This window comes from Peromyscus leucopus, chromosome 6 (genome assembly GCF_004664715.2).
Source record: "Peromyscus leucopus breed LL Stock chromosome 6, UCI_PerLeu_2.1, whole genome shotgun sequence".
Lineage (NCBI taxonomy): Eukaryota > Metazoa > Chordata > Mammalia > Rodentia > Cricetidae > Peromyscus > Peromyscus leucopus.
Genome location: NC_051068.1, coordinates 90,019,157 through 90,033,028, shown reverse-complemented (window position 1 = coordinate 90,033,028; position 13,872 = coordinate 90,019,157). Strand labels below are relative to the sequence as shown.

Here is a 13,872-nt window from a genome sequence, read left to right as displayed (position 1 = left end):
GCAGTCTGGACTATGAGCAGCAAATGAGAGGATCTGAGCTAAATTTTAACGAGCTAATAGTCCTGAACAAGAACACCTTCTCTTCCTTGCTCGGGGTTGTGACTTCTAAAAGATGAGTGTAACATTCATCTCTCCATCTGAAGAACACAGATGCCTTTCAACAACAAATGCTTTCTAAGTTAGTCTTTTTAAAATTGCTGTCTACCCCAGTGGCTCTCAACATTCCTGATGCTGTGATCCTTTAATACAGTTCACATTGTGGTGACCCCCCAACCATAAAATTGTTTTTGTTGCTATTTCGTAACTGTAATATTGCTCCTGTTATGAGTTGTAATGTAAATATTTGTGTTTTCTGATGGTCATAGGAGATCCCTGTGAGAGGGTCATTTAACCACCCAAGGGGGTCGCAACCCCCAGGTTGAGAACCACTGATCTCGAAGATCATTTCATTCTCCATTTTTACATTCTTATTTGTTCAATTCAGGACTAATTACCCTTTACCATGGAAAGGTGAGAGGATGCAGTATGATTGAAATTTAAAATATGTCAGCTTGAAGTATAAGACTATATTTTGATGTCTCTCCCCCAGCTTAGTTCATTCAAGCTCCTACAACAGAAACCGTGTGGCTTATAAATAGTAGTCATTTATTTCAAGGCATTCTGGAGGCTGGGAGGTCCACGGTCAAGCAAGGCCTTGGCAGTCACTGTCTAATGGGGGCCTATCTTCTGGCCATAGATGGTACATTCTCCTTGTCCTCATGGGATGCAGGGGAGAGGCAGCTCTCTGGGACCTTCTTCACTCCTGAGGACTGCCTCATGATCTGACCACTCTTGAGAGACCCCACCTCTAACTATCATCACGGTGGGTTAGAATCTCAATGTATGAACTTTGGGGAAACAGATAATGTGAATGTTGGTAGTGTGCATCAATAGTTATTTTCATTTTAGCCATTCACAAGTGCTGTTGTTCTTACCATTAGAATAAGGAAATGGAAAACAATAAAACAAAACAGAACCCCCTCAGGTGCCGGGGTACAATGGGATATTAGCTACTTACTTCATTGCTGGGACCAAGGACCAGGCAAGAAACACCTGAGGGAGAAAGGGCTTATTTTGGCTTGTGGTTTGAGGAGACAGAGCCCATCATTGCAGGGAAGGCATGGCGTTGGGTGTTTCCATGGCAGCGAGAGCAGATGGCAGCTGTTCCTTCAGGTCACAGAGAATTTAGGCCTGGAAGCCAGGCAAGGCTCTAAAGCCCAACTCCCACCTTCCCCCATTCCTCTCAACATCCTACTTCCTCTAACCAGGCCACGCCTCCTGAGAGCTCCACATCCTCCCAAAAACTGCACCATTGGCAGGGGACCAAGTCTCCAGACACGGAAGCCTGTAAGTTACATCCATACTGTAACAGATGGTATGGTCTTCCATAATGGCTTTTGTGTGGCCTTTGGGCCGCATCCTACAGAGTTGACGCCTTATACAATGAATACTTCTGGACTCTTTTTCCAGATGTGTCTGTCTAGTACCAGCCATGGAACAGTGCACAAGGAGGGGAAAGTAAATGGACTCAGCCGAGTTGGTGATGTGTTTATTGCTTTGTGAATCTGTCCTGGTGTATAAAGGAGGAGTCCATGGTGGTCCTGGATTTATTTACTTTGTATGTAAAGTAGAAAAGGCTACACTCCTCTAAAAGTTGCCATTATAAAAACAACAGATGGAAAGCAGAGAATCTCCATTACGTTTGGTTTTGTAGCTCTACAGCAGTTTTCTTGGGATTGGTCACTGAGAAGCACTGTAATGGCTGAGTTAGAGGGCCAGGCGAAAAGAAAACAGTAACCGGAAAGGCTGGGGCTTTCTGGTGAATTTCTCAGCACACGCAGAGTTGTTAGGAATCGTTTGGCGCTAATGCTGTGCCTTCGGTGGTGGGTTGGGGCAGCTCGGTTTCCTTCACCACCCCGTGGGGCAGCTTCTCCCCCGCCCCCCCCCCACTCCTGCTGAGCTGTGAGCTTTTCTTCCATGCTGAGGTTTTTTTTTAGCTCATTCCCATCACATATTGATTCCTGGGCTGTACAGTCTTAGGAAATGTTACTTGAATGAACAAAGAAAGCTTAGCATTTCAGACCCAAGAATAAAAGAGAACAGACCTATGAAATTGATACGAATGCAAACGGCCCAATGACATCACATGTTGAAACACAAAACAATACCAAAAATACGGGTTCCCTGTGATTTTCAGGGGCACAAGAAGCCATTGTGGATTGGAATTCTAGAAGGAAGTAGCCAGAGGAAGGAATGTGAAGAACTTTATTCTAGAGTACAAATATTTGAGCTAAACTAGGAGTTTAAGGGTGACAACCACCTAGGTAGCACCCACTGTGTGCCAAGAACCATTTTAAGCACCTTACATGGATTAACCATGTAACCATACAGCACAGCCACCAGAACAAGGCCCCTTTGAGAAAGACTGAAAAGAGGCAGAGGAAGATGGGCACCTGCCCGAGGTAACACACAGTCTGTAGTGACTTGTCCTTTGAACGTAGTGCCGTGCATTGGTTCGCAGACTGTGTTTCTCCATGAGTCCCCAGTGTGGCGCTACTACATTCCACCAGGACTTAGAACCATATCTTTGCCAGCTCCTCCTCTGAAACTTCTCTCAGAGTCACAATGAGTTCTGTCTTTCATTTAGCTACTCTAGGGTTGTCTTCCAGCATCCATCTCCCAACCAGGAGATGCTCTTGACTTAGAGATGTTCATTACATGCAGATCTGATCATGTGAATTCATGATTGACCAGATAAGAAAGTAGTGCTACATCTTTGAGAGTCACATCTTGGAGCTACTGCATTTTGTGCCCATCAAGTAAGTGCTCATGAACTGGGTACCTCTTATAAATTCCATAAGTAAAGCACATTTCTAAGACTTTACTTTCAAGTACCTTGCTTCCCCTCTCAGGATGGAGAAGGTGTGTCTGTTCCCATCTGAATGCCTCCAGGAGCCACCAGAGGCTATCAGGAGGGCAGTGGTAGCACCCAGATTGAAACTTTGGGGTGCCTCTTCTGGCTTTAGTTTAGAGGATGTTGCTGAGGTCCACAGAAGACTGGAATAAAGGGGCAGGGAGCTGGTGATGGGGAACTGGTCCAGCTTTCAAAGGTCCTGGCCAATGCAGTAAGGACAGATTTGGTGAGCTCTAACCAACCCAAACTAAGTTGCCTTCTGTCTTTTGTCCTTTCCTCTTGCCTTTCTGTCCCTTCGGTGGTGTTGGGATGAGACCCAGAGCCTTGCATATTCTAGCCAAGTGCTCCAGCTCTGCCATAGAGCCACACCTCCAACTTCCGAAACCTAATCTTCCTTCTGATCTCAGGAGTTTATTGTGAAGGTGTCTGTCTGTGTCTTCCCCTAACTTTGACACTGTACAGGTTCAACGCCTGCACACTGGAAAGAATATTCGCCCTAGGGACCTAGCCGCCTTTCCTACGCAAATTGTTTAAATTTGCTGACAGTCCACTTCTCATATTTGTCTTCAAATCCTTTGACTTCTGTTTTTACTTCCTTCTGTTTCAAACTCCTATGCTAATTTCTTTTATAGAATCTGTCATCTTTATTCCCTAAAGTGCTATATTTTTATCTTAAGTTCTTTTCATAGTGGCACATTCAACAACTTCCCTTGTGGCATATTCTGCTACCATTTTGTTAACGTGTTGGCCAGTAATTACTTATCTAACTAAAAGCGATGGGCACCATTTTCTTACTATTAGGTTTTGTCTTGTCTGCATAGAACTGGTGGAATAAAATAAAGCCCGTTGCCTTTAGTGGGCCAAGGTGTGAGGGTCTCCCTCAGAGTCAGGCTTCTTTGTCATTGATCCCCAACAGCCTGTGGGCCAACTCAGGGTGAGAAAAGCCCAAGGTTGGGTTCTCTACACTTGTCATTTGTCACATGGTTCCACCGCCATGCCACACCTTCCCCAGATTGGAATTTCTCTGCAACTCTGAGCCCAAATGAGCCTTTCTTCCCTTAAGTTGATTCTGTTGGATATTTTAATCACACCAACATGAAAGTAACTGATACAGAACCCTAAGGGCACCTCAGGAGCAAAGTCTTCAAACCACCACCTGTCTGCCAATTCGCTAGACTGATTTATGCCTCACAGTGTCTGGAGTTGAAGTCTCCAGTCAGTCCTCCCTGCCTCCACCCCTGACTCTCCACCCGCACCATAGGCTTCTGAGACCTGGTTATATTATAGAATTGATTTCCTAATAAATACAGGGCTCAGTTACAGCCATGTCCATATATTTAAATCTGTATCTCAGGAGACAAGAACCTGTTTCTGTACAGTTGTTAATTTGTTTTGTGGTTTTGAAGATTGTATCTCTTAATGCAATCATGTTTTGAGTAACATTATATAACTTTCGTTAAGAATTTGAGAGCACAGAGAAGCACAGTAGGACGTGCCTATGAGCCCAGCACTTGGCAGGTGAAGGCATGAGAGCAGGGGTCTCAGGAGCTTGAGGCTGGCTTTGTCTAGATAGTGATTCTGCACTGCATGAAGCCCTGCCTCAAAAGAACGAAACCAAACACAAACGAAAAATGTGTTCATTTGTTTACTGATGGTTTTGTGATTATGCCTCTGTACCTCTTATTCTCTCATGTAGCTAGAACCTTAAATCGGTCTTTTAATAAAAACCCAGAGCCAGATATTGGGGTAAATGCTGAAAGACCAGAGAGACAAAGGAACAAGCCACTGCCACGTCTTACCTCTAGGACTCCTCAGCCTGAAAAGGCTTCAGCTGACAGACCTCTAGCCGAATGAGCTTCCTCAGCTGGAAAGGCTTCAGTCAAAAGAGTCTCTAGCTGAAAGGAACGCTTTGAATGAAAAGCCTTTAGTTCCTGTCTCCTCACGCCTTATACACCTTTTTCCACCCAGCCATCACTTCCTGGGATTAAAGGCATGTGTGCTTCCCAGTACTGGGATTAAAGGTGTGTGCCACCACTGCCTGGCTCTGTTTCTCCCCTAGATTGAGTCAATCTCATGTAGTCCAGGATGGCTTTGAACTCAGAGATCCAGATGAATCTCTGCCTCCTGAGTACTAGGATTAAAGGTATGTGCCACAACTGCCTGACCTCTGTGTTTAATCTAGTGGCTTGTTCTGTTCTCTGATCTTCAGGCAAATTTTATTAGGGTACACAATATATCACCACACCTTCAAATCCCCTAAAATCTGTGCATAAATAATGACGTGGTCTATCCTTTGCTAGGTTTCTTTAGACCTCTTCAGCATGTCTAGACTGTCCTTCACTTGGCCTTCTCCTTCCTCACGGCCTGTTATCTAAGTTTGCTGCATCCTGGGCTAAGCCATCTTCTCTCATCAGACTATTATAGAAGCCTTTTAACTGTCTGCCTCACTCATGGTCCTTTCCTTCCCCAATTCATCCTCCAACCATGGGGCAGCTAGAAGGAAATGTTTGCAACATACAAAAATGCATTTCTAAACATATACAGAACTCTGAATGTGATGTATACAAATAAAAATTATGAAAACCTCATGGTTCCTAAACACAAAACATGTCTATATCCCTAGAAATGAAATTTACATATTGGGATGTTATTTATATCTCAAGCTTCGCTAGGTGAAGTTTGAGTATGTATTTTGGAGGGCGATATATTAACATTTAGAAGATAGCTTTAAAATGAGCTGAGCAATTCCACTTCATGAACTTTTCTTTCACAGCACAAGGGCAGTGTTAGACCATCATTTGCATCTAGAATGATGTTTGTTAAAGCTGTGTACGGTGCTGAAAGGCAGAGAACAGCCTGACCTAAAGTATTTGTTAAAGAAGCAATTTGGTATGTCTAGACAACAGAACTTTATGGGGCTATAAAACGACAGTGCAAGGTTCTTTTTCGTTTCTCCTGGAACACCATTATAAATATGTATTTTTAATGAAGAAATAACTTACAAAGCTGCATGTGTAATGCAGCCTGTTTTTGTAGGGCAGAAGAATGTCAGGGTGACAGGTGAGAGGAGAATGTGCCTAGCAGAGTAAGAATTCTGGAGAACTGTGCCAGGATTCTTTGTTTTTTGCTTTTGATAGTAAATCTGTAGATGATTTAACATTTTTCAAGCTTAGCTGTATTTTATTTCTTAAGGAAAATATGTGATAAATATACTATATATACACTCTATTATCTGTCATCTATCATATCTATCAATCTATCATCTATATATGTATGTGTCTATCTATCTATCTATCTATCTATCTATCTATCTATCTATCTATCTATCTATCTATGTATCTGTCTGTCTTAGTTAATTTTCTATGCTGTGATAAAATGCCAAGACCAAGGCAGCTTATAGAAGGAAGAGTTCGTTGAGGCTTACAGTTCCAAAGGATGTGTCTATGACCATTTTGGTGGGGGGCATGGCATCAGGCAGGCATAGCTCTGGAGCAGTAGCTGAGTGCTTACATCCTTAAGACAACAACCATGAGGCAGAGAGAGAGAGATGACCCAGAAACATGTGGGCTTTTGAAACTTCAAAACCCACCCCTCCTCCATTAAGGCCACACTTCCTCATCCTTCCAAAACAGTTTCACCCACTGGGGACCAAGTATTCAAATATATGAACCTGTGGGGGCCTTCTCATTCAAGCACTCCCCACCCCTATTCCATTCCCTGGCTCCCATTGGCTTGTAGCCATATCATAACACAAACTATATTTAGTCCAACTTCCAAAGTCCCCATAGTCTTTCAGTTCTAAAACTGTTTGAAAGTCCAAAGTCTCTTCTGAGACTCAAGACCATTTCTTAACTATAAGCCCTGGTAAAAATCAAAAGGCAAACTCTATACTTCCAACATACTGTGGCACAGAAAATACAATGGTATATTGTATATACATGGTGAGGAAATACTGGACCAAAGCATGGTCGAAACCCTGTAGAGCAAACTCCAAATCTGTAGCTCAGTGTCCAGTGTAAAAGGGCTTAGAGGGTTCCATGCTCCCAGCTTTGCTGACTGCAGCAGTATTCTTCCTCCTCCTTCTCAGAAAAGACAGTTTTCTTCTCCAGGGAGTGTGAGCTGGGACTACATCCATATTGCTGTCTTCTTTAAGAGTGAGACTTTAGTAAGCCAAAGGAATGGAGGAAAAACAATATGTTAAATATAGATAGTTAGGTGTGTGACAGTTTGTTATAGTATTATTTTATGATTTTGAAATCTGTCATAATTTAAAAAATCTTTAACCTGCTGATCATGATGTGTCAGGTTGTATAATGAGATAGAAGTATCATGAACCTGAACTAGTGAGACTCTGTCTCAAAAAAAAAAAAGGCAAAATCAGAGAAAAACAAACAAACAAAAATATCTGGCATTTAAAAATTTGCCACCTAGTGAAGAAAAACAAAACTCATATGTAATTATTATTTTAAATATCCTGTTAATTTTATTTAACCAAGTGTCTTTTAAAATTAATTTTATTTTCAGGTATTATGTAAACGTGGCTTAAACCATGTTTAAGAATATAGAATGCTACGGAAAAAAAAAATCCTGTTTTACTTTCCCCCAGACCTCTAAGCAGACCATACTGCTGGTTTCCCTGTTGAATTTCTAAATACCAAAATGTATTTTAAAAAATAATTTTTTAAAAATTTAAAATAAAAGACCTTTCTTCTTCCACTTCCTGGTTGTGGTAGATGGGAGCTATCTCTTCTACCTCTCCACGGTGCCCCTCCTTTTGAGTTACCATGGGAAGCCCTTCCTCTTGGGTTCCCAGGGGGAAAGACTAGCTGGCCATTTCTACTTTTCAACCCCCGGAACTTCAGCTGGGAACATGCTTCCCTGATTGAGTGCTGTTGGCCCTTTAACTCCCAAGAGGGCTCAAGTGCTTCTGGAGGGCTAACTGATGCAGACAGTGACTGTGTAGATGTCTTCAGTGATTTCATCATGCATGCTTATAAATAGGTTATGGACTTTGCAGTGGTGGTTCCTGGAATATCTGGAAACATTTATGGTGTGTTTATAGATCGGGGTTATGCCAGGCTGTTTTCCAAAGCCTAGTGTGTCCACACGAGAGTCTTCTTGGTTTTGATCCATTGCCGTAGACAGGTTTTAGACACTCCTATCTCCAGCCTGTGCTTCTTTGATGTGGAAGGTGACCCATATATTTAAATGCTGAGTGTTCCATAGTGTGTTCTTACTGCTGAATTCATAACACACTCAGATGACTTCATCTACAGCAAGACCATTTCCATGCCGTTATCTAGAACTATAGGTGATCTGTGCTCTGTTAGGAAATCGGTATAAAGCTAAACTGTTTGTAATGACCTTTCTGTGGGACATGTCTGTTTTTCAGAGTCATTTAGAAGACGAAGATGTGGAAATGAAAAACAACGTAACACAGGGAGACAAACTACGTGCCTTAAAAAGCCAGAGGCAGCCCCGCTCCTCGCCATCCTGTGCATTTAGGTAGCCCATGTTAAACCTTTCAGTTCACAGTGCTCTTCCATTTGTGGGAAGCATTTCGTCTTCACTTCAGAATATCATTCTACAAAGGCCAAGTTTACCTGTTTTCTAATGTATTGCTCCTTTGCCCCCATGCCCAGCTGTTGTATGTTTTATCACTGTTGGCAGTAGCTAAAATTTAAATGCTTATGAAAACAGTTCTTACGTCTCTGTGTCTGGAATTCTGCCTCGAACTGCTGAGCAGTTATTTCTGGTTCTCTTACTAAATTCTATTTGGAGATTCACAGGCGCGTTTTGGGTGCTGTAGCAGCTCTTACCTGGTGTGCCAAGGTTTTGAAATGAAGCCAGTGCGTGAAGTAGAGTAACTTGTACCAAGTTTTGGTATATGCCTTCACCTTTGATTTTTAAGACTTGAGTATGTGATTCCTCCATGTGCCTGAAAAATTATGAGCCATCTTGAATTTGAAGTTTGAAATTAGTCAGCAAAAATCAGATCTGGGAGTTGGCTTCTGACCACAGAACAGTTGAAACCTTGTGACTGGGTTGAAAACAAAAGAAATCTTCCAGGAAAAGGAAGGGTTAAATTGGAACAACAGTTCTCAACCTGTGGGTCATGACCCCGGGGGGGGGGGGGGTTCGAATGACCCTTTCACAGGGGGTCACATATCGAATTTTACATTATGATTCCTAATAGTAGCACAATTGTAATTAAGAAGTGGCAATGAAATAATTTTCTAGTTGGGGGTGACCACAATATGAGGAACTGTAATTAAAGGGTCACAGTGTGAGGAAGATTGAGTACCATTTTATTGGAAGAAAGTATAATTTAGCAAATATCTATGCTAAATTATAAATCCATCCTGTACAGATCTCAGAAGCCATGTTTAGATGTGAGTTTTCTTTTGAATTCTCTGATATTTACTCAGGGGGTAGATTTCAGTTTCGATGATAACACCATGGCACCATCAGGAAACACTTCTCTACTGAGCAGATACAATGGCACCTTTTTGTGAAAAAGCAAGGTGCTCTAAGTATTTCATGGTGAAATAACAAACGTGAATTATCTGCTGGCATTAGGGTTCCTTTGTAAAGTGTATGCTGATATCTACTGGCATGGTTTTTCTCTTTGATGGTTTAGTATCTTTATGTCTCTGACTCAAATGCCATCTTTGTCTAACTGTGGGGATCTGGTGATACCTGAGCTGCTGTCTTTGATTTCTGCAGGTCAGACGATATGAAAGGACCCCAAAGGGCAGTGGCCCAGACTTTCAGGTACTGACAATAAGTATACATTTCTAGCTGCTGTAAATATATATGACTTTTTAGACATATTTTCCAAGCATCAGACTCCATGAAAAGAAACATAACTACTCAGCTTTTTCTATCCATTTATTTATTTTGGTAGTTGGAATCAAACTCAAGGCCTTGCACATGCTCCTTCACTGAGCAACATCCTTAGCCTACCTTATAGCTTTTCAAATCCTCTTTCTTCCTGATTTTAAAACAAGCCCCCCCCCCCCCCGTTTTGTTTTCTTTTGAGGTCAGTTCTCTCTACATAACTCTGGCTGTCCTGGAACTCACTACGTAGACCAGGCTGGCCTTGAACTCACAGAGATCAGTCTGCCTCTGCCTCCTGAGTGCCAGGATTAAAAACGTGCCTGGCTTAAACTCTATTTTAAAATGATTTATTTATTTTTATTTTATGTGTAAGGATGCTTGGCCTGCATGTATGTGTGCGCACCATGTGTGTGTGCCTGGTGCCTGCCCTCAGAAGAAGGCATTGGATCCCCTGGAACTGGAGTTACAGACGGTTGTGAGCTGCCATGCGGGTGCTGAGACCCAAACCTGGGTCCTCTGCAGGAGCAGCAAGTGTTCTTAGTCACTGAGCCGTCTCTCCAGCTCTGAAATGAGCTTCAGAATTTTTAGTTCCCGCCCTGCCCTCAGGCTGTGTGCTGGTGGTGGTGACCTTTGCATTCTTTGAGCTCCCAGCACCTTCTGGTCTTCAGTAACCTCCAAAGTGCTCTGTAACTTTCTTTCCAACCCAGAGAGGGATTCTGACCCCCTTCCATGTGTTAGCTCTCTTTATTTTTGTGTTCATTTGCTCATTGCTGTGTAGCTTTCTTTTTTCTATAACCCCTAAGAGGAGGAGATATTACTGTTTCTCTCTTGAAAAAAGTTCTCTGATCCTCCTGGAGTTGGACCCAGACCCTGGTATTACCAGGATCCATTGTGGCGGCACCTGGCGAGAACACTAGAAATGGTTGGCCAGTATCGTTGATAAAACAGGACAAAGGCGCTGCCGTTTTCTCTTTGAGGATTTCACTCTAACCGTGTTGTTTAACGGGTAGTTCTGTTCGGCCCAGACTTCTTCAAAAGCTGGAGTCTCTTCCTGGTGTAACTTCCCACTTTTCTTTGAGGGGAAAATACGGCGTAAGCAGTGCTCAGGAGGGTGGGTGATGACGGAACGTGGGAACACGGCTTTGTGAAGCAGAGACGAAAGCACGGTCCAGTTCCATCACAGGATTTATCTACGATAAAGATAGTTGGTGTTAAAGCCACGACTGAGCTCCGACTCTCTTCAGCGGAGCCAATTTTCCCTTGGTGCCCACTGGCACCTTGGTTATAGAGCACCTGCTGAGCCCTTGGGAGGGGAAAGGAGGGACAAGTCTTTGCTCTCGAGGAGCTTCAGTTGAGTGATGGAAAGAGGCAAGAGGGAGATGATGAAGGACAGCAGAAGAGCTGTGACTTACTGTGAGTGGGCCGGTTGAAACAGGCTGCTGCTGATCCTGCTTGAGAAGTCGATAAAGCCCTGCCGTGGGAGGTGATAACCACACGGACCATTAAAGGGCAGGGGATAAGAGTGAGTTCGGGGGAGTGGAAGACCAGAGGTGAGGAGAGCCAAGAAGAGAAGAGGACTCCCTGTAGGAGAAAGGGGGTACACAGACTTGACAAAGGGGTGAACAGTCTGGTCAGGACACCCACAGCTGGTGGGTCAACTTTCCTGTTTGTGGAAGGGGACAAAGACACTGGATGCAGCTGCCCACACAGAGGACAAACGGCATTGCCCCTCACCTGTTGTGTAGCGACAGGTGAGAGCCAACTAAAGCGAGGTCATTAGGCCCTTGCCTCTGTGGGTTTAATCTTGTGGGGGACCCACTCAGAGAAGCAGACTCTGCACTTTAGAGGTTTTCACAAGCCAGGCCAGGGACGTGAGCAGGCTTTGTGGGCACGGAAGAGAGGTTACAAGGTTTGAATAGCGAAGTGACAGAATGGGATGTTTTAGAGTTCACCAGAGGGAATGTATGGTCGGAACTGTTGAGAAATGAGAGGAAAGTACAAGAGCAATGGTGGCCTTGAACTCATGTGGGGCGGTTGCCAGCTGGAAAGGAAGGGGTGGGTGTGAAGGGGACTTTTAGGGCCTTGAGCCTTCTTCATTTACCTTGTTATAGTTCCTTGTGGAATATTTTGGGGAACGCAACTGTGGTGTGACGCTCTGTCCTTTTTTTCTCCTCCAAAGATTAAGTTCTTCCCCACAACCATCTGTGTCTACTGTGAAGACCCCCAAAGTGTGTCTGTCCCCGTCAGCGACCGCCAAAAGGATAAACAGAGGTTCTTCGTCTTCGGGTGCAAATACAAGAAGGTAATTTTTCTCTACCTCTTCCAGGGCTCGAGGCTGAGGTGAGAAAGATCTGCAGGCCAGGAATAAAGCTGCAGGTCTGTGAGAGAAGGGGCCGGAAAGAAGTGGAGAAACCCCAGAGAGTCCGCTCTTTTTCTGGGGTTTCTGGTCCTTCCTTCCTGGCAGGGGCTGAGGCTTCAGAAGGGATGGGTAGGTGTGATCCATCACAGTCTTCTGGTCCCTCTCCACTGTGCTTCACGTGATGCAGATATAGTCAGCCCTACTAACGATCAACAGTCTTGTTCCTCGCCCTGTGTGTACAGACAGAGGGAACCGACTCAGATGGGTGGAGATGCTTGACGTCATCCTATGCTAGAATATGTCTGGGTTAAATCTTGGACTTAATTCAGCTTCCAGGCTCTCCTTATAGTTACTCTTTGCCTCTGGCAGATACAATTCTAAATGTTCTATTTAAAGACAGTCAGTATTTAAGCCAGTTTCTTGGGTCTTGATTAACCTTTTGACCAAGAAACTTAACATGTGTGAATACGGTCACAAACGATAGTGTTATAAAGAGTGATGAAGCCATTTCGTCACCTGTGTGGATCAGAATCCCCTTCATTGCATTCCCGTGATGCTGTGTTTACATATGTGAGTATACATTGTGCTTCTCCCCCAGCTTTCCCGTAAACTCCCGGCTAGCCAGTTCTCTAGGGAACCTGAACGCTGTGACGGATGACCCCGAGAACAAAAAGTCCGCCTCACCCACCAAGGCAGCGTTCATAGCCAGCCCGTTCACCAGCTTCTTGAATGGCAGCTCCCAGCCACCTGGCAGAACTTACCCTGAGCTCAACAACAACCAGTATACCAGAAGCGGCAACAGCAGCAGCGGCGGTCTTGGGGGCAACCTGAACAGCTCCCCGGGACCCTTGGGCGCCAAGCCTGAGGAACACACCACCGTCCTTCGGCCCTCCCTCCAGGGGGGGCTCTCTTCCTCCTCAGCGAGATTCCTGAGCCGGTCTATCCCTGTAAGTTCACAGACACCACCTCTTGGTCCTCAGAACCCTGAATGCAACTTTTGTGCCTTGCCTTCCCAGCCGAGGCTGCCACCAAAGAAATTTAATAGTGCCAAGGAAGCCTTCTGACCAATGCCTTCCCTCTGTGTTGTGCAACTATCCGTGCGCTGCATCCTGCTGGCTCCTCTTCAAGTAAATGCCGAGTTTCAACCGGGTTTTCCTCCTTCTTTTTCTCCCTCTCCCCGGTGAGGTGGATTTTTCCTTAAAAGGGAGAGAGCTTTCATTCTGTGGATCGTGGACACCATAGGCTTTGTTACTTTTCAGTTAAGTTTCCGAACCATTCTGAATATCTGGTACCAGGCAAGGTGCTCAGGGGGGCTTGTGGAGAATGGCTTCTCCACTCCCCGAGGCCAGGATTTGGGGTAAAGAAATGTGGGGCATGCAGGAACAGTGTCTTCCCAAGGCTGAGCACTGGGCTTCCTGCACGGAGCTGACCCATTATTCTTGAAGCGACAAATGAAGTTGTTAGTAAGGGGTCAGAGAGAGGGGCCAGGAACCTGGCCTGCCAAGGTAGGAGCAGGGAGTCTCTAGGAAGACTAATTTAAAATTAGCCACCCCTCTTCTGGAGACAAGTGAGAACTGCAGATGATTTTTTTTTCCCCAAAAAAGATCTTTATTTAGTCACCAGGCTCCCTTTTTACTAGCCCCATTGGTGTGAAGATCTATTGGTCAAGTCTCCGCTACAAATTTAAATTTTTGATTGTGTCAAGAGGCTTTGATATCCA

At 44.3% G+C, this 13,872-nt stretch overlaps 1 protein-coding gene across 3 annotated transcripts in view; it reads left to right on the top strand.

Annotated features, from left to right (window-relative positions):
• The window catches only part of Cdc14a (cell division cycle 14A), a 175,361-nt gene that overhangs the window by 140,830 nt on the left and 20,659 nt on the right, over positions 1 to 13,872 (top strand). For 2 of the 3 annotated variants that reach the window (XM_037207038.1, XM_028890146.2), the window contains exons 12-15: positions 8,346 to 8,458; positions 9,680 to 9,727; positions 11,973 to 12,095; positions 12,751 to 13,302. In XM_037207038.1, the coding sequence (XP_037062933.1) occupies positions 8,346 to 8,458; positions 9,680 to 9,727; positions 11,973 to 12,095; positions 12,751 to 13,216 (750 nt within the window). In that variant the 3' untranslated portion in view covers positions 13,217 to 13,302. Of the gene's footprint in view, positions 1 to 8,345; positions 8,459 to 9,679; positions 9,728 to 11,972; positions 12,096 to 12,750; positions 13,303 to 13,872 lie in introns of those variants that run through there. The other variant, XM_028890148.2, reaches the window with a different exon arrangement.